The following is a 20530-nucleotide window of genomic DNA, read 5'->3' on the forward strand; positions in this document are numbered from 1 at the left end:
CTTTTAAGATCTACTCTCTTAGCAGCATTCAAATATACAATACAGTCTTGTTAACTATAGTCACTGTGCTGTACATTACATCCTCATGATTTATTTATTTTATAACTGGAAGTTTTGTACCTCTTAGAAGAGTCTTATTTCTTGTAGCCTCAGACTCTGGGCTCTTCTCAGTTTCTTGTGAATTCTGCTGTAAGGTCTCTGGCCTACAGAATGAGGGCACAAGATCTTGCTTTCTTCTTGTCCTTGGTTAGAACCACAAGGTTCCTCCCAATAATAACCAGTTGCTTCTTCAGAGCCTCCAGTGAGGTGGGGGTAGGTTTGGTTCACAGGGTACCACTGATGTGTGTTTTCAGGCACAAGCAGTTTGGTGGATTGTCTGGTTTTGTAGTGGGGGGAGCAAGTGCCACATGGAATCATGTGGCTCTGAGGGGTACCGGAGTCTCCCATCCGTGTTTAGGAGATGAACCTCGGGCCCCTCCCTGTAGGTGATGAAGTTCAGGCTCTAAATCAGCCTCCACAGCACAGACAGAGCTGGGAAAGCTGCTAGAGAAGCGAGAGGCATTCTGCCTGGAAGAGAGCTGCTATTGTTCTGTTCCCACAGCCCTCTGAAAGCTCCCACTGTGAAAAGCACTTATGCCTGAGCCATGACTTAGACTGAAGGAATGTGACCTTTAGTTAACTGCAGGTGTGAGAGGGCAGGCAGAGGGCCCTGCGGGAGGACACCCGGATGACTGCGGCGGGGGCGTGCCTCCCTCGGTCCCCAGTGTACCTGGCTTGAGATATTTTTAACTTGGGGATTGTCATCCAGCCTTGTAGAAGCAGGGGTATGAACATTAGGTCCTAAGGCAGCAGAGGAGGGGCCTCCCCACTCTGAGGCAAGATCAAGACCTTTGATTAGGAATCCCTCAGTTAACTTAATGTATCTGGTAATGAGCACTTGTGCTGTATGCAGCTCTGGAGAAGCTAGGGGGGATGGAAGAGAAAAATCAAGGCTCTCTGGCCTTGAGAGACTTCCAGATGTTCTGGGTCGGGGAAAGAAAGCGTCCTGAAATAACACAGACCTTTTTTGCAATGAGCGTATAAAGATTTGTCTGGCCCAGTGCTCAGAGCTGAGATAGTGAGGATGACTGTGGCTGCAGTGCTGGGAAGGCTTCTGGAGGAGTTGACATGTGTCCAGAGCCTTGAAGAGCCACGGGTTTAGGTTGGTTGACGTTAAAGGGAAGGGAACTGTGGGAGCCAGGGAGAGCCAGGGTGAGGGTGGTGTGGCTGGAAAAGGGGGGGCAGATTGTCCAGGTTCTGGAGTCTTTCTAGGCTTTAGGAAGGAAGGTGCAGTGAAGAAAAGTCAGACTTGGCTTTCAGACATGAGCAAAACAAGGAGGGTTCTCTCAAAACCAGGACGTTTTCTAGCTTACGCGGTAGTCAGGTCATGTAGAGCATGAATGAGTGAGTATGGTAGTCAGGCCTCAGTGCCCAGACGTGGTGGTGTGGGCCAGATGTGCAGCCCAGCCCTCCCTCCTGCACTCTGAACCTGGGTAGGTCCTTCCACCATGCCCACCTCCCCCATGTGACCTGGAGCAGCCCCCGGCCTCCACCTGCCCTGTATACCACCATGTCCCTGTTCCCTGGCCTCACCATGCCCAGGGGGCCATGCAGGTGACACAGAAGTATTTGTAGAGCATCCATGATGTACCTAGGCCTGCGGGAGAGGCGTGGCTCACAGCAGCACAGGTGCACCACAAAACACTCTTGTCAGAGTGCTTGGTGCACGGTGCGAGGGAACTTAATAAAGTGCCTGAGCCAGAGTAACAGGAAATCGCTGTCTTCTGATTCCTGTTTGTGTGAGATAGCCGATCTCACAGTTGGTCCTGGAGAGAAGATCCAGCTCAGGTTGGTTTTATTTAAAGTTTATAGAACTTGAGCTCAATAAAAGGGATTTAGAGAGAGAGAGAAAAACTGAGGCATAGGATACCAGAGTAGAGCCAGGAGTCTGTGTCCTGACTGCCAGCAGAAGCGGAATAACAATAGAGGGGAAAATGTGTGTCAGTCACCATGTTTTACTTCTGTTAAATTATGTACCTGGGGCAGTAGCCCTATAAGGGAGGTGGTGTTATCTTTTTTTTCACTGACTGAGGCTCAAAGAAGTAAATGACTCTTCCAAGTCCGTGTTAGTAGTTATGGGGGAGCCAGTACTTGGGAGCAGCGCTGACTCTGAAGCTCTTAATCACCCTGCCTCCCAGCCGCTCTTACAATGCTGCTTCTACTACTGTGGACCCAAAGGTATTAAGTTTTTTATGGAGCTGAACTGGGGTCCTTCTGCCAGGAAATGTTTATGCTGTGATAGAGACAAGGTTGCATCCTTGGGGTGTTTCACCAGCTAAGAGCTGTATGTGACCAAAACATTAACTAGTGATTGGAAGTTGTCACTGTTTATCTTGAAAAACAGCTGTGTTGATACCAGAGTTTCCCTGGTCTTATAGCTGCTACTCCAGTTGCTAAGCTCCTCTTAGAGAACCAGTCCCCCAGTAACAGCACCAGCAAGTGAGAGACACTTGGCTTACCAGCAACATGGGTGGGAAAAGATGCTGGGGTTTGTGTTGTGTGTAAGTCATCATTCAGAAAGGCTGACATCACCTTGGCCTCCCTCCAAGAGACAGGCCTCCCTCCAAATCAGGGAGGCAGTGGGCCTGCTCTGCTCAGACCCAGCTGGGGTCTAGAGTTCCCAGATGGACGTTTCACTTCAGGATCCAGACGAGGGAAGGGCTGGAATCAAAGGAGAGGTGATGAGGGGCTGCAAGAACTGTGGCTGAGGAGTGTATTAGGCGGGATGCTTTTGTTGGCAGGTATCCGAAACCCAAATCAGTGTGCTGAGCCACAGGGGGAATATACTGGCTCACGTAGCCGGGGCTTGTGTTCCAGGAGCTCAGGCCATGCCACCAACTGTTCTACTTTCCACATGGCCGGGGAAGAAAGGTGGCCACTTGCACGCCTCAGGTTGGCTTCACCCCAGCCGAGCCTCCCTGTGGAGTGAAGGGTTGGGGATTCCCTGATGGAAAGCAGACTGGGCAGAAACAAACACCGCAGCAGGCAGCGCAGCTACAGTTTGGATGGTTGAAGGAGGAAGGGGCAATGCAGGCAAGGCATAGAGACGGTCTGTAAAGCTCTAAAATGTTACCATGTGTCTTCCATGGCTCTGAGGGGCGATTAAGAAGTGGATCACAGCTACAAGTAGACAGGTTTTAGTTGAGTAGAAGAAAGACTTCTCTAAAAGGGCCACCACAGGTCATAGTGAACTCCCCACCACTGGGGTGCAGCTGAGGCCAGGTGAGCACTGAGCGGGATGCGTGACTGGATCAGGAACACCCTCAGGCCAGTTGACGCTTGAGATCCTGTGACGTGCTAGACAAGGTGAACTGCCCAGTGGGGGTCCCTGAGACGAGGGCCTCGGAAGATACTGTTGAATGGGCGGTGTAGCCCAGCCTGGGCGTGGAGATGGCGCTGAGCACAGCCCCGCTGTGACCAGCTTCTTGTGAGAGGTCCCTCCTGGGTCCTTGTGGGGAGAGGTAAGCCTCTCTGGAGAAGGATGGTCTCCCTGCCCCTACCAGGTTGGCACAGGGTGCCCCGCGCCCCTGTCCTGAAGGCCACAGACTTAAGGATCCAGAGCCCATGTCCCCTCCGCCTCCATCAGCTGATGCTTGGATTCCAGAACCTGTTGGTGGTGTTTGCCCACATGTTGTGGAGCTTGGTCTCCTGAACTGAGCATTCCTGCTGGGGTGCCAAATGAGCAAATAAAAGCAGACTCCACTCTCTTAGAAGATGCTCTGTGTTAGTGTTCTCTTTGGAAATGTTTACTTTCCTGGCATTTTACTTGGCAGTGCCAGGGTGGAAAGGATTTCACGCTGATTAAGCATCTGTCCTTGCCTGGCAATTTGGGGGCACCTGTTGTTCATTATCTCACTTAATCCCCTCAGCACCTTTGAGCGAATAAGAATTATTATCCCCACCTTACTAATCAGGAACCCGTGTATCAGAGAGGTAACTTCTGCAAAGTTATGCAGCTGAGATTCGAACCCTGTGACTAACTTCACACCTGCCTCCTTTCTTCCGTGTGCCATGTGCCTCATCTGCCCTGAAGTTGCATTCGCTGAGTTGTATTTCTGGCATTAATGTTCTGCTCTTCAGAACCCTACACCGGAGCCAGGTCTGAAAAGGGGGTATGAAGGTTTGCTGTTGTTTACGGCTTGAATTGTTTTTGTGCATCTGGGAAGCACAGCTGGGAAAGTGAGGTGGTGGGGAGGGCATCTGAAACCACACAGGTGGTACCTTTTAGGTGGAGCAGATTGAAGTCAGCCCCAAAGGGGCTCTTGTCCCTAGTGAGGGACGTCATCAGTGGTTCCAGGTGCCTGGCCTCTGGGCTTTTCCTGACAGAGCCCGAGATCTAGGCTTCTCTGTTCAGAGTCTGTTTCCAGTTAGCTTCTGGAGCAGAGTTCTTTTTTTTTTTTTTTTTTTTTCTTTGGAGCAGAGTTCTTAAGTCATGGTCTGGACCACCATCTATCTCAGAATGATCCGGGAGCTTGATAAAAAGTTGCAGATCTGGAGGGTTCTTTTGAATTAGAACTGCTGGAAATGATGCCCAGAATTCTGTGTTTTTAAAATCAGGCTCTGGGGTGATTCTTGTGCACAGTAAGTGGAGATCTTTTATTCTGAAGAGAAATTGTTAATGCTGGTCATGAACTAGAGCAATGAATATGGATGCTTGGGTCTTACCCCTTAGAGACTCTGATTTAATTGGTAATACTCAGGTATTACTCTTTAAGAAAGAAAGACACTCCCTAGATGTTCTAATGTGTAGGAATGGCTGAGAAACATGGTTTAAAATCAATGGTCCTTGGACTTCCCTGGTGGCTCAGTGGATAAGAATCCACCTGCCAATGCAGGGGACACGGGTTCAATCCCTGGCCCGGCAAGATCCCACATGCCGCGGAGAAACTAAGACCGTCTGCCACAACTACTGAGCCTACACTCTAGAGGCCGTGTGCCACAACTACTGAGACTGCGTGCCACAACTGAGCCCGCACGCCTAGAGCCTGTTGCTCCGCAACAAGAGGAGCCCCTGCTCGACTAGAGAAAGCCCGTGCGTAGCAAGGAAGACCCAGTGCAGCCAAAAATAAATAAAATTAAATCTTAAAAAAAAAAAAAGCAATGGTCCTCAAAGTGTGATCCCAGATGAACAGTGTCAGCAATTCCTGGGGCTTTGTTAGAAATGAGCAATCTTGGCTCCCACCTCAGAGCTGCTTAGTGAGAACCTTTGGAGGTGGGGCCCAGCAAGTCTGTATATACACAGCCCTCCAGATGATTCTGAAGCACGCTCAAGTATGAGAACCATTTTTTAGTGGAGTGATTCCCACTCCTGGCTGCACATCAGACTCACCCAGGAGGGCTTTTAAGAATCCCAGTGCCTAGGCCCCACCCCAGACCAATTACATCCAAGTTTTCTTGGAGTGGGACTCAGGCATCAGTCTTGTAAAGCTCCTGGGTGATCTCAGTGGTGGAGGCAGGGTTGAGATCCAGTGTCTTTAGTGGGTGGGCGGACAGTTCCTTCTCAAAGGAGCTGGAAGCATTTGGCATCATGGGTAAGACATAATAGTTCAGGTGTGGAGGCGAGGGTCTGAGGGACCAAAGGAGGTTGGAGCTGAGACTAATGCGTGGCTCCACTCTAAACTACAGATTCAGTATCTTACAGTATGTGATGGGGGGAGGACAGAGGAAGCAGCAGTCCCCTCTTGCCTTCTGTGGCAGAACCTTGAAGGACATGCGCACTGAAATCAGCACTCTCACATAAACTAGCCTGCACGAAGATCCTTCAGGCAGCGCTTATGATCCCCCATTTACGGATGAGGGAACTGAAGTCTGGAAAGGTCCACCGGCTGGGAAGCCGCATAACCAGACTGAGACACACTCATCTGAACTGCACAACACACGTCCTCCTTAAGGTTTCCCTTTGCCAGTTCCCCAAATTCTGGCTCCTTCAAATGTCATTTGATGTCTTACCTGTTACGATTTGTTGTATTTGCCTTTTTGTTTGGAACAGATAAAAAATAATGAACCTTTGATCAACGTGCTTTACAAAGTGCTGAAGAAGTCAGCACGGGGCTGTCGGCCCAGGAGAAGCGTAAGATGATCTGATCTGTATCTCCAGGCGGGGCCATTCCATTGCTTCTGGCTCAGTGCCAACTCCATCACTGGCTTCACCAGGGGCTCTCCTGACCGCCTCCAGGCTTCCCGCGAGTCATTTCAGTTTATTTTCTGTCTATTGAAGCTCCCTCAGCGTTTTGGCTGGTGCACCAGGCTGAGCCTCTCATCGTAGTGTTTTGTGACTCCATCTTTTGTGCTGCCATTGGGGGCGGGGGGGGGGTGGGGCTTGCCTAGCTTGCCTCCAGCTTGTGTTGTGTCCCCATTCTTGCTCGTCTGCCTTCATGGTGAGGGCTGCCCTAGAGCCTGGGTTCCTTGGGAGGGAGCAGCAGTTCCTGGTCACCTTGGAGGAGCTGGGGTGTCCTGAGATTCCACCGTGGCCCTGGGATTAGGGTGGCTCTTCTTCAGGGCAGGGTGTTGATGTTTGAAAACATTCTGGAGCTGGACTAGAACAAAACGCCCACCTCCCCACCATCCACCCGTTTGAGAGATGCAGAGGTAGTGCGTGAAACGTGGCCAGCTTTTATAGCATTCCAAGGGAGGCTGCAGGTTGGAAAGCAGGAGCTGTGTCCAGTCATCTTGAGCCCTGCATATAGGTGTCTTGGGATGTGCTGGAGGGGAGTAAGATGCCTGGGAGGCCTTTAATTGCTTTCCGATGTGGAGACTCTTTCAAATGGATGAGTGCCCACTAACTTTCACTTTTTCTGGTGACAGAGGTGCTGGGGACCCATAGTTGATGTTTTGAATGGATTTAAACATTGCTATCACAAAGTGCAATTTTTTTTTTTTTTGGGGGGGTGGTACGCAGCCCTCTCATTGTTGTGGCCTCTCCCGTTGCGGAGCACAGGCTCCGGACGCACAGGCTTAGCGGCCATGGCTCAGGGCCCAGCCGCTCCGCAGCATGTGGGATCTTCCCGGACCGGGGCACGAACCCGTGTCCCCTGCATCAGCAGGCGGACTCTCAACCACTGCGCCACCAGGGAAGCCCACAAAGTGCAATTTTCAAAGGAAAATTAGATGTAATATACTGTTTGTGGCTGTGTCTTAGAAGCCTCAGCTCTTTGGAACAAAGCTAAATTCAGAAGCTAAAAGGGCCTGTGAGTTGTGTAAACACTGTCACGAAGCCCCTGCTCTAAACCCTGTGACCTTTACTCCACCGAAAGAGGTCTCAGGCCCTGAGCACAGCCAGCTCAGCTCGTTTTGTCACATTCACAGACCCACTAAGCAAATGCTTCTCACGCCGGGCCCTGGGCTGGGCTTTGAGGGTACAGAGAAAATACATCACAGTCACCACAGTCCCTCCTAATAAGGTTATTGTCAATTGAGGGGAGACAGAAAAGATCATCTACTAAGGCCCATAATAGTGGCAGACACAAGGGGTGGGAGGATGTCCCTTGATGGGTACCAAACCCAGATGGAGGGAGGGAGACAGGGAAGAGCAGCAAGTGTGTCCCTTCTGCTGAGTTTCTAATCCTCATAGACTCAGTCATTTGAACTCCTAATTCATAGCACCTTAAAAGCAGCACATGAAAAGGGGACAAAGACAAAGTTACTTCTTAGGAAAGAGGGAGTACTCATATCCTGAGAGAGAGAAGAAACATTGTAAGTCAATCTGAAATGGAAATGAAAGTGCAGAAATTTGGGAGCATTTAGCTAGATAGGCAAATAGTCCTAAACACGAACTTCTAAGAAATTCTATATTACTGATTTTTGTAATGACTCTGATTCATCCCCCAAAAGGTTGAATTTATATTCAGTGTTCTGTGAAGGTAGTAAAGGACATACTTTTAGAAAGCTTTCCATCAAAAAGTTTAAGAGACAGCTTTCTGAAAGTGCCCTTTTTGTGCAGAAATACCTCATTCCTTGCCTGATGGTGCTGGATAAATGAGGCATTGCTCAGTTAGACTCTCTGCCTTGCTATTTCAGTATCAAAAACATATCATCTGGAAAAGCCTTCAGTGACATAAAGGGAAGAGTTTTGCTAAGAGAAGTCCTCAAAGCATTATCTCAATTTGAAAATGATTTCCTCCTAGGAAGCGAGGCAAGGGTCAGCCCCTTGGAGAGTAGACAAGCTCACGGCCCCTCACTTTGGCAAAGGACTGTGACACAGAGTGAAGACTCCCCTACCTCTACCTGCTAGGTTCCCACGTCCTGCCTGGTGTTGGTGGTTCACCAGGATTAATTCCCCTTCCTTGCTTCCCCCCACTGTCCCCCCTACCCTTGCAGGAGCCAGCATTTTTTGTGGATTGTTGCTGTGGTCAGTGTGTTCTGTGACTGTGTGTATGGTTGTATGTATGCATAATTTGCCAGTTTGAAGAGCAGAATTTGGCTGGAGTTCTACTTTTTCTAGGACTGACCTACATGTATTTCCCTTTCACCTACCTGTGAGGCAATAAGCAATTTGCCGAGTGCATTCCAGTGTGCCAGGCCTTCCGTTCAGGGCTGACTTTACCAAGATAAAGAAGACAGTGATCCCTGTCCTCTACTGTGCCACCAAAGGGAGCAGGGGAATGAGTGGGGGCAGGTCTGCAGCCCAGGCTCAGCCTTCAGCTCAAGGCATGGAGAGGGCTTCTCCCTTGACCTTTAGATTTGGGCACATGGTCGGCTTGAGTTTTGAGGGGAATGTTTGCTAATATATCTCTGCTTCTGATTCACACTCACAAACTTAATGGAGTAGGGAGAAAGTGAGGGCCATTTCTCCAGCAGCTGTGTGTCCCTCCATACTGGGACCCTCTGCATAGTGACTCTGCTATGGCTAGCTCCATCCTCCATTTCTCTGGTCAGATCTGCAGAATGGAGTTCAGCAAGACGGCCTCCCCTACAAGGGGCACGTTTGACCTGGCCATCCCTGACCATGGTTTGGCCTTGGGGTTGCATCTGTGAAAATGTTTCCCCTGCCCCTGCACAGTTTTTGACGAAGAAGGAGATTTGGAGGAAATGAAAACATGGACTAAAAGAGTTAGTGTTTAACTTCGTAGGGGACAGTGAGAGATGGGCAACGTGTCGCCCACGCTGGGTCTAGGGAAAGATAGCAAATGTTGTGAAATTCCACTGGCTTCTAAGTTTGGGTGATTTTTGTCTACTGTTTTGTGGTTTCCTTTCTTGAGAGGACAGGGTAGCTTGTAACTTGTATTGCAAGTACAGCTATTCAGGGATCAGTTGAAAACCTCAGCCAGGAACAATCCAGGTTTCTTCTTCTCTTGGCCAGATCCTCTTGCCGAATAGCAGAAGAGTGAGGAAGGCTGATCTTAGTCATGGGGAGGTGGGCTGTTCAGACTTCCTTGAAGTAAGGCTCAATGATGCCCAAGGGATTTGCTAGTTCTTCTTGGTCCACCCATCCTATGGCCCTGGGCGGGGTTGTGGACTTCTGTTAATTATGTTTGACCCCAGGTTTAGTAGCAAAACTCTCTTATCAGTGGCAAATCTTCCAAGATTCATACTGAACTCACTTGGGGCAAATTTAAGCCTTTACAGTTGATGATACTGTAACTTTGAAAGTCTGTGTTTTCTTCAATTTGAGAAATTTACAAGTACTACTAAAAGATCTCAAAAAGGTTTTCTTTTTTCCCTGGAATGAAATAAGCATAAAAATAAAGCAGGTATTGCCCAAGTTTTTGCCCTTTCCATGCCGTGACCCTACCTGCCACTGACGAGACTTCCACACCTGTCCGTTGTAGGGGTAACTTTCCTTCTTGACTTCTGATTCTGAACCCCATGGTTAAACCTCCTTTAAATTGTTCACCTCCCAGATGACAGGCCGGGATCTTCTCAAGGACCGAAGTCTGAAGCCAGTGAAGATTGCCGAGAGTGACATTGACGTGAGTGAGCAGAGTGACAGGCTGACCCCTCACCTGCCTCTGCTGCCTCCAGACCCAGGGTGGGCAGCTTCAGGCAGGGTTTGGATGGATCTGTAGCCAAAGGCTTTTGGATCATGCTCCAAGGCCATGGCCTTTTCTCATCATCCCAGGCCCTCTCCAACCTGTTCTTGTTCACAGGTTAAACTGAGCGTCTTCTGTGAACAAGACAGGATCCTCCAGGACTTGGAAGACAAGATACGAGCCCTTAAGGAGAACAAAGTATGTATCGGTTTTGTGTAGTCTTGGGCTGGGTGCACGGGTTTTGTCATCCTGTGTTTCCTCAGTATAGACTGGACTCTCATGTTAGTACTGGACAACAGATGTCTGTTAGTTTATCCAGAACAATGTCTTTGAATTTAAAGGGTATTTCTTATGGGGTTTCTGTCTGAACGCAGAGGAAACCTTACAGCGAGACCTCAGCCTACTTATTCCAAGTACTACCTCTCTGACCTTAATTCTGCTCTGGGCCACACCCACCTCTCCCTGGAAGCCCTGTGAGGTGAGCCTGGGAGAGGATGGCTCCACTGGCTTGCAGTGACGACCCCAGGCTCCTGAACCCCAGGGAAGAGGGGGCTGCCTTGGAGAAAGTGGCCAGAGTCATAGCAGGGCAGAGGCTCTCACTTCCTAAAGTTCCTTTCCTCTAAGGATCTGGGCCATAGGGGAAGCAAGTCTGGTTGGGAGGGGAGGAATAAGCTGGTAGCCACTGACGTTTGGTCTCTTAGACACTTCGTGTGAATTTTTTCTTTTCCGCATTTTAACAAGGCATTATATTTGTGATGCACAAGGTTTATAAATAACATGGCCTTTTTATTCAAGTGCTTAGAGAGTTTTCCATCTGTTCTTTGATTTAGCCTCATAGTTTATCCCGTAAGGAGTGGATGGCCTAATGCCCAGTTTATAGATGAGGAAACAGGCACAGAGCTGTTAGGTGATTTGTCCCAGGAGGCCAACCAACGGGCAGAGTCAGAGCTGGAATCAGAGGCCTTGACTCTTAGGCCCCTAGCCGGGCGCTGGCCCCTTCAGCCTCGGTTAGATCCAGCAGGTTTGCTTAGTTCCTGGCATGGCGGGGTGGGGTTGGAGGGGACGGCCTCCCGGGAATGTTCTACCATTCTCTTGCTCTTTGGCCCCGGTCTGTCTGGTGCAGGATCAGCTGGAATCCGTGCTGGAGGTGTTGCACAGACAGATGGAGCAGTACCGAGACCAGCCCCAGCACCTGGAGAAGATTGCCTACCAGCAGAGGCTGCTGCAGGAGGACCTTGTCCACATCCGGGCAGAGCTCTCCAGAGAGTCCACTGTGCGTAGAGGGTGTGGAGGGTGGCAGACGCTCCCCTGCCCTCCCCAGCATGGGCTGGCCAGGGGGCTGCTTTTCTCACCTCCCAAGCTGTAGTGGAGTTGGTAGCCGGGGGCGAGAGTCTTGGCATAGCAGAACGCCTCCAGGCGGCCTCCTAATAGTAGCTTACCTTGTCTCTACCGGTGCCTTAAGGTGCTTTCTCTCAGTGACTCCTGGGTGGCTACAGTGACACCCAAGGGGTCAGATGTTCGAGAGCAGCCTGCAAGGCTGTTCCCCTGATCTGTGTGCAGTTAACTCTGAGACATCAGAATTTCTGCTCTTTTATTTGTCTATCTGATGTGGTACAGGCCCTTTCTGCCAGAGCTGGGAACCAGAGCATCCCCAAGGGTGGGAGAGGGGACGGTGCAGGTGGCCTGTCTCTCTCCCTAGGCCTGCCTGAGACCCACCAGGCTCCCCTTCCCTCTTCCCCTGTCGGGTCAGCAGCAGTCAGGAGCACAGGTGCTCATGGGGCCTTCTGAGGGGTGGGCGTGGCATAACGAAGAATCAGAAGCATGTCCTTGGCCAACAGGAGATGGAAAATGCCTGGAATGAATACCTGAAGTTAGAGAGAGACGTGGAGCAGCTGAAGCAGACCCTGCAGGAGCAACACAGAAGAGCCTTTTTTTTCCAGGTAACCCAAGGGTTCTTCATCCCTTCTGAGCTCTGATTTCTTCCTGGAGTATCCACCTGTGGGGGATGTCAGCCCTACCCAGGGGCCTTCTCTTTTTGCACCTGGACTCAGCCTGCTCTCTACCCCAAGCCCTCCCTCGGGGAGCCCTTGCCCCAGCCAGGCTGTCGTGAGAAGCCTCACCTCAGCTCCCCCTACCTCTGCTCTCAAAGACAAGCTCCCGGACATTTCTCAAATGTTTTACTACTGATCATTTGGGGAAACAGCCCCCAGAGGAGACAGTAGTTACCTAACCTTGCAGATACTTGAGGGTGACCTGTGTTCCTGGTTCTTGGCCCTGCCTTGGGTTCCTAGCTACTCACTTAGCAGCAGGAAGCCCCGCCTCCTTCCCTCCCGGACTCCTGAGGATACAGATGTTATCAAGCCTTGACCTGATCAGTAGTGTGAATTCAGGCCAAGTGGGGTGATACCCATTGCCGTGGCCCCTGCCTCGCTCAGGAAAGGCAGCCTTAGAGCCCTGCCTTCTCTGCCCGAAAACCAGGCTGCCCCGTTGATAGCTGCCTCTGCCTGCAAAGCTGAGAGGATGAAAGGCCCTGTGTGGTTTTCCTTCTTCCAGGTTGGGTCCTCCAGCTGCCAGTGTTCCCCCTTTGGGTGCCCAACCAGGCTTCTACCCCACCCTCAAAGTTTTAAAAATGGAAAATAACCTGCTTTTGAACCTAACTTCAGATCTGTATCTCTTCTTTCAGGACCCTGACATAAAATTCTATTTATTTGAATTCAGCAAGCATTAACTGAGGGTCCTTGTGTACAAGGCAGCCTGTTGGGCCAGTCTGGGGGCTAGGCTTGCTAATTGATGAGCTAGTTCTAGCCAAGCCTCTTCATTCAAGTGATTTAGTGAATGTGTTGACTCTCTTCACATCAGCATCACCCCCAGAAAACTGAAGGAATTCGGGAGGAGGTTTAGGTTCGTGGACTAGGAGGCTTTTCCCAGGCCCTGCTATGCTTCCACTCACCTCCACTCACCGCTTTAGAGCTGGTCCCAGAGAGCCTGGTCTACAAGCATGTGGAGGAGACTCTTGCCTGTAGTTCAGGGTTGGCCTATGAGGTCACCCAGAACTTGTCCGTCTCCTGTGGCTGTTGGGTTTTTCCCATAATTTTCCTTCATTTGAGCTAACATTTTCCTCTTATTTTTGTATCCCCAGTATTTAGCATAGAGGCTTGAAAATAAATAGGTGAATATTGTTGGCAAAGTCCTTTAAACAGTTGTTTCTAGTTGCTAGTTCCTTGTACTTTTCGGTCTCATTAGACTTATCTTCTTGGACTTCAACCATCCACATTAATTTCAGCCATAATTTTCTTTTTTAGCTTTTCATTCCTTATGTTTCTTTAATTTTACAGAAAACACATAAATGCATCTCCCTGAAAAGTCCAAACAATGAGAAGCAAAACCAAAACAGGACACAAAAGCTCCTCCTCCCTCCTTCCCTTCTCTGCCCAGTCCCTCACCTTCCCAGAATGTAATCAGTGCCATCGGTTTGCATTGTTGTCTTCCAGACCATTTTCTGTGCATTTCCAAACGTATGCATGTACATAGTATCATATAATTTATTCGGGGGAGGGAGTTGGGCTTACTTAAACAGGAATCATACTTACACATTGTTTGGTAATTTGCTTTTTTGTCATAATTTTATGTAATGGAAATCTTTCCAAGAAAGATACCCCCAAGTTTATGCTGCCCTGTATGGTAGCTATTTAAACTTAAATTAATTAAAATTAACTAAATTAAAAATATATTCCTTAGTCCCACCAGAATTATTTCATGTGGCTAGCAGCTTTCTCTATTGGACGGCACAGATTATAGAAGATTTACATAATCTCAGAAATTGTATTAGACATTGTTGGTCTTGATGCTACCAATTTCATAGTGTGGATATCCCATACTTTATTTAGCCATTCCTCTTCTGATGGGCATTTAAGTTATTTGCAGTGTTTTGCTTTTATAAATGGTGTCACAGTGAGCATCTATGTAACTGCCTTTAGAGCTTGTTTATGAGCATTTATCTAAGATAGGCTCCTGGGAGTGGACTTGTTGGGTTGACATGAGTGTACATCTTAAATGTTGGCAGATACCGCCAAATCACCCTCTAAAATGCTGCACTCCTTTGCCCTCCCACCCATAGTGCATGAGAGTACTGAACCTGTTTACCCACATCCTTGCCAACACTTGATGTTGTCAGTCTTCTTAGTTTTTGCCAGTCTGCATGCTGAAAAAGGATATCATGTTTTTATTTGCATTCATTTAATTACTAGTAGGTTAAATATCTTTTTTTAATGATTACTGGCTATTTGTATTTCTCCTGTGCCTTATTTCATGGTAATTTAACACATGGTAAATTAACATACATCCCTCCAAAAAACAAATGGGTGCCATGTATAGGTCTTGTCACAGACTTCCTAGAGAACTTAGCCCTATAATTTACTAGGAGATAGGCCAGTTTGAAGCCTGGTCCCTGCAGCTTGATTTCCACCTAGCCTAGTGGCATTGCTCCTGCTTTGCCTGAGTGCCACAATGACCTGGGAAGCTCACAAAGCCTTTCTTTGAGCAGGCTCTGTGCTAACTTCTTTGGTGTAATTCTAGGCCAGGCAAGCTGTTAGAGTCCTGAATAAATCATTGACGCTGGAGATAGGCTTGCAGCCGCATATGCAAATTCTCAGTAATGGGGCTTGGAAACTCACCCCTCTTTAGCCAGGGTTGGCTGTGAGAAAACCCATAGCCTTTTGAGTAAAGATGAGTAGCTTTATTTATGAAGATCCTCATGGCCACCCAAGCAGGGAAACCAGAGGTTAAAAGAACTTCCAGGTAACTCTGAGAGTCAGTGAGAGGTGAGGCTACATGTAGGTGTCCCTACTTCTGGACAGTGAGTTCAAGCCTTTGCTGAATGTAGTACATAGGAGCCTTCCTGCTCGGTGTGATGTGAGGATACAGGTATGAAACCCCACTCTCGTGTTCCCCAAAAGCTTCCTTCACCTTGTCGTTAAGTTCTGAAATTCCATCGTCCTTGGATTGAAGTTCTCTGGCCTTTGCTTCTCTCTGCTCTTCTCTTACATGTTGAGGTGACAGGCAAAATGGGGGCAGGATTATGAACTGACAGGTAGAAGTACGCCAGGTAGACTGCCAGTGGAGGAAAGAGAGGGAGAGATGATCTTAACCCCATGCTCCTTCTTCACCTGTTCCCAACACTCTGCTTGGGGACCTCAGCTCTAGAGATAATCCTGTTAACTCAGTAACATGTCTGTTTTAGGACGCTCGTTCTTTAGTGGGGAGCTGAACATTAAGCCTGTTATTTGCTTATCAGCCCTGAGGATGTGCACTGGTGTTGGAAGGGTGGAGAGAGTATGAGAGTGTGAGCTCCCCTTCGGAGGGAGGCTTCAGACATCTGTTGTTATGCCTGTTAGATAGTATTTGATCAGGGAATTTTATGTGATTGGTCCTTTATTTATTCAGCATACATGTACTGAGAACCTCCTCACTGCCCAGCCCTGTGGGGGGGATGTATCCAGGAGCAGTGGTCCCTAAATATCACACATGTGAGAACTCTTCCAATTGAGGCCGGTGATGTACCTGGAAAGGAGACAGGGGTGTGGAGCCTTCCTTTTTAAGTCCGTGGGGTGGGACCATGATAATTTTTAAAAGAATATCATATCTGATGTTTACACAACTCGATTAAAAGGTGCCCACGACCCTTTAATCACAGCAGACCCTGCTCACCTCTTTCTAGGGCCTCTTCCCTGGTGGTTTGGGTGTAGTTTCTCAGAGTTTGCGCATGGTTGTGTAGCCTGCCTCTTTTCCCATCATACTTTTTTTTAAAAAAAATAACAGCTTTATCATGTAATTCACATACCATAAAATTCACTATTTTAAAGTATGTAATTCACTGATTTTTTTTTTTTTTTTTTTTAGCACATTCACAGAGTTGGGTAACCATCCCCGCAATTAGTTGTGTAACATTTCCATCAAGCCCCAAAAGCAACCCGATACCCATTTACAGTCACTCCCCATCCCCACCCCAGCTTTCTACCCCTGCTCTAGCCAACGACTAATCTACTTTCTGTCTTTACGGACTTAATCTATTCTGGACATTTCGTATGAATGAAATCATACAGTATGTGGCACTTTGTATCTGTCTTCTTTCACTTAGCATAATGTTTTCAAGGTTCATCCATGTAGCAGACGTAGTACTTCATTCCTTTTTACTGCCAAATAATATCCACTGCCCCTTATACTAAATCCCAAATCCCAAGATTCAGCTCTGTCTTCAAAAAGATGCTCTTCATATTCTAGGGATGGTGTAACCTCTAGTCCTTGCCTTCTCTTCCCTTCTGCCATGGTTGCCTAAGACAGTCTTTTTTTTAAATTGTAAAATATACGTAGCATAAAAATTTACCTAACCATTTTTAAGTGTACAGTTTGGTCCTGTTAAGTGTATTCACATTGTTGTACACCCAATCTCCAGAGATTTTTTTCATCCTGAAAAACTGCAACTCTGTATACGTTAAACAACAATCTGCATTCCCCCCTCCCCCCAGCCAAAACTGGAGCTCTGTACCCATTAAAAAAACAATCCCTATTCCCCCTCATCCCAGCCTCTGGCAACCACCCTTCTATTTTTCTGTCTCTGAATTTGGCTACTTTAGATAACCTCATATAAGTGGAATCATACAGTATTTAAGGGAGTCTATTTTTAAATGAGGTGGAAACAGGAAAGGTAGACTCTGAGAGCTTCTCTGCAACTTCTTCCCTGGACCTTGGGCGTCTTTCACATCTGCGCTTGCCCAGGAAGCCATGAAGCAGGCTTGGCTCTAGACCTGGTGGGGTTTCCAAAGGGGATACTGCCCCCCAGGGTGAGGGGCTCTGTCTGAATGACAACAGAAGTCTTAAGAAGAAACTTCTGGTGAGGAGCTAAGAAGGAAATGAACCCACTGCCTCATCTTCCTCAGGAGAAATCACAGATACAGAAGGATCTCTGGAGGATCGAAGATGTCGTTGCAGGCCTGAGTGCAAATAAAGAGAACTTCAGAATCCTGGTGGAATCGGTCAAAAATCCGGGTGAGCGGGCCATCTTCCTGGGGATGGAGGTGGTGGAGGCCAGCGCCTGGAGCTGGGGGATGGCCCCTGGGGAGGTCGGGTCCTCGTGGTATAAGTCGCTCCCCTTGTCCTCCGAGGAAGAGGGTCTTTGTTCCATCACACCCTTTGCTTCTCTCCACACCCCTCAGAGAGAAAAACAGTGCCTTTGCTTCCTTACCCGCCTGTGCCTTCAATCTCCTCTTCTGAGAGCAAGCCGTTCCTGCACCCCAGCCCGCCCACCAGCCCCATGCGGACCCCTCTGGAGGTTCGACTCTTCCCCCAGCTGCAAACCTACATGCCGTACCGACCTTACCTGCCCCAGCTGAGGAAGGTGACGTCGCCCCTTCAGTCGCCAACCAAGACAAAGCTCAAAGTTGTGAGTATTGATGACCAGGAGCTGGGCGCTGTCGTTTCCTCTCTGACAGATGATGGTCTTTCTCTGTCCTCAGGTCCTCTTCTCTTGGTAGAGAAGCTTTTAGGGAAGCTTGGGGAGACAGACCAGCCAGAGTCCTGAGGGGTTCCTGAGCCATGAGCAGTTAAGGAGAGGTAGGGGCCCCTGCCATTGTGCTTAGTCTCCCAGAACTGGAAGGGCCCTTAGAGGTGATCTAGCCCATCTCTCCCATTTTGCAGCTGGGAAAACTGAAGCCTAGCAAGAGGCAGTGACTGCACTGAGTAGGGCAGAATTTGTGATCTGCGTCATGCAGAGAAGTGTGTGGCTGCCCCATGCAGGGCTCCGTGCAAACCTGCCGTTTGGGCAGTGAGCTCACCTTAGCAGAAGAGTATCCTTATCTCCACCTGCAGCTGAGGATTGTGCTGGGTTGTGAGGATACATGTGATCTTCACAGTAACCTCTTGGAGTATAGACAGGAAGGTCAGTATCTCCATCCCACAGATAAGAGAACTGAGGCCCAAGGTGTTAAAATTTGCATAAGGTCTCCATATTAGTTAGTGAATCCAAGCCACATCTCCTGACCGTTCTTTGTGCCATCTGACGTCTAATTGGACATTCAGCGCTGGTCCTCAGGTTAGGTATGTGGCCCATGTGGTTGCCTGGGCCAACACCTTGGCTTGCCTGGCATAGAGAGGGGCCAAGCCCTTGGCTGAGTCAGGGAGCACAGAAGGCTCTATAAGGAAATAAAAGATGTGGTCAGGTACTGTGATAGCTCATGTTTCCAGGGCAGGCCAGCCTTGGCTGGAAAACATGAGGGGCCTGATCCAAGTGACAGGGAAGCTATAGCAGAGGGGACCTTGGAATGGAGACCTCTAGGTTTTTGCCAACAAGGGCTTGAAGGAGCTTTGCCTGGGCACCGCGTATGCTTAGGACGTCTGAAAAGATCAGTGCACAGTGCTGGCTAAAACACACGAGTTCCTATACCTGGTCTTCACCGTTCACCTGCTTCCAGCCATGGTCTAGAGCCCAGAGCTGGAAGACAGGTGCAGGGAACCAGGGTCATTGTGAACTTCTTTATCTTGAGATTTCCTTCCCACTCCCAGATCTAAGAGTCATGGAGCACCAGCCACAAAACAGGAGGTCGAAAATAGCAAAACAAATAGCAGGAATGGCTGGATCAGACAGGTGCTAATATAATGCAAGATGCCTGCCCCCTGGGACGAGGAGCAAAGGGAAAAAGGCCTGTGAGCAGGACCTCCCTGGATTCCTTGTCTGTCTCTGGGTCTTCAGGCAAGGCCCATACCCTCTCTGAGCATCCTCAGCTTCCCCTTGTGCAGAACAAGCAGCTTGAAATAGATGAAGACAGAGGCTCCTCTTCATAGCTTGGTTGCTGTGGCTCAGAAGCAGGGCTTTTCAACTTGGTTGAGCATCAGGGTCACCAAGGTGGGTGGGTCTTCTCTCCCCTCCTTCTAGTTGTATATATGTTCACCAGTTTTACCATTTTTATTGGTTGCTTGTTTTATATTTATTTTTGTGAAACAATGATATCCATCCTGAAATTGACATAAAACATGGATATACCATTTAGTAAATAATAATAAAGAGACTACCCATTTCATACCAACACTCAGACCAAGAAATAGGACTTTTTAAAAAAAAAATAATTTTTATTGAAGTATGGTTGCTTTACAATGTTGTTATTCCTCCACTGCACAACAAAATGAATCGGCCATATACGTACACATATAGATATCCCCTCCCTTTTGGACTTCCCTCCCATTAGGTTACCACAGTGCATTAGGTAGAGTTCCCTGTGCTGTACAGTATGTTCCCATCAGTTGTCTATTTTATACATAGTATCAATAATGTATATGTGTCGATCCCAGTCTCCCAGTTCCTCCCACCCCACCCCCTTTCCCCCATGGTATCCATACATTTGTTCTCTACGTCTGTGACTCTAAGAAATAGGACTTTGCCAGCAATCAGAAGCCCTTGGGCCTGTGGGTCCCTTCCTAGTGTAGGCCCTTTCTCTTTCTCCCAGAGGTAACCATTATCTTGACTTTTTAAAAAATTTCCTTGCTTTTTTGTTCTGTTTTGTTTCACTGCCTTTATTTGCATCGGAAACACTTCTATTTTGCCCATATATAATACTATATTTATTCTTTCATATCTTGCGTCCTTTCAACAGTATGTTTGTGAGATTCACCCATATTGTTGCATGTAGCTATAGTTCTTTCATTTTTATTTGGCTTTTCTTAAATATAATGTCATTTTTAAAAATTAAACAATACTCTGAAAGGATACAAAGTCAAAGGATATAAAAAAATATGTACTAAAATGTCTCCCTTCCACCCTCTGTCCCCAGACATTCTATTCCCTTCAATCAAAGGCAATCAATGGTTTGCGTTTATCTTTCTGGGGGGGCTTTTTTAGGAATTGGTGATTCCAAGATCTTGTCAGGGTTTGGAAACCACTGATGCTCAGCGAGCCTCTGGGTATCTTAGGTAGGCAGCTTAAACTTAACACAATAATGCAATGTGTTGCTTTAGAAGAGTGCTGATAAATCTTTGCAAAACAAGCTTACAGCACCCTTTTCTGAACTCTGAAAAACAAAGCAAAATTAGGCTAAGAAAGGGGGGGGGTTAGGAGGAAGGAGTCTGGATGGTCGTTTGTGCCAGGAGTGGGTGTTCATGGCAGTCAGGGGCCAGGCTGTCGGCCTGTAGAGAGGCCACAGCCCTGGAAGAGCATTGTGGACAGCGGGGTTCAAGGAAAATAGTTACATTCATGCCAGCCCAGGGAGTGGGCTGTGGAGAAGGCAGTGAGTCACCCATCCTGACTGCCTGTTCTGTGCCTGCGTCAGGAAGGAGGAAATATTTTGTAACCATGTACATTTCTGATAGAAAGGGCAGGAGGATGTAGATGGTCCTTGCTCAGATCCCTAGCCTGCTGAAGGATCCAGAGACGGTGCACGGACCGCATGGTGGGATGGGGTGGCGGTGGTGGGGTGCTG

At 48.3% G+C, this 20530-nt stretch overlaps 1 protein-coding gene across 18 annotated transcripts in view; it reads left to right on the forward strand.

Annotated features, from left to right (window-relative positions):
* PLEKHA7 (pleckstrin homology domain containing A7) overlaps nt 1-20530 on the forward strand; it is a 242947-nt gene that overhangs the window by 206930 nt on the left and 15487 nt on the right. For all 18 annotated transcript variants that reach the window (XR_010841356.1, XM_067038143.1, XM_059069813.2 and 15 more), the window contains 6 exons: nt 9939-10007; nt 10185-10265; nt 11191-11340; nt 11906-12007; nt 17003-17111; nt 17279-17505. Coding sequence is in view for 17 of the 18 variants with exons in the window: in XM_067038143.1 (XP_066894244.1) it covers nt 9939-10007; nt 10185-10265; nt 11191-11340; nt 11906-12007; nt 17003-17111; nt 17279-17505 (738 nt within the window). In the remaining variant the exon portion in view is untranslated. The remainder of the gene's footprint in view (nt 1-9938; nt 10008-10184; nt 10266-11190; nt 11341-11905; nt 12008-17002; nt 17112-17278; nt 17506-20530) is intronic.

This window comes from Kogia breviceps, chromosome 7 (assembly GCF_026419965.1).
Source record: "Kogia breviceps isolate mKogBre1 chromosome 7, mKogBre1 haplotype 1, whole genome shotgun sequence".
Lineage (NCBI taxonomy): Eukaryota > Metazoa > Chordata > Mammalia > Artiodactyla > Physeteridae > Kogia > Kogia breviceps.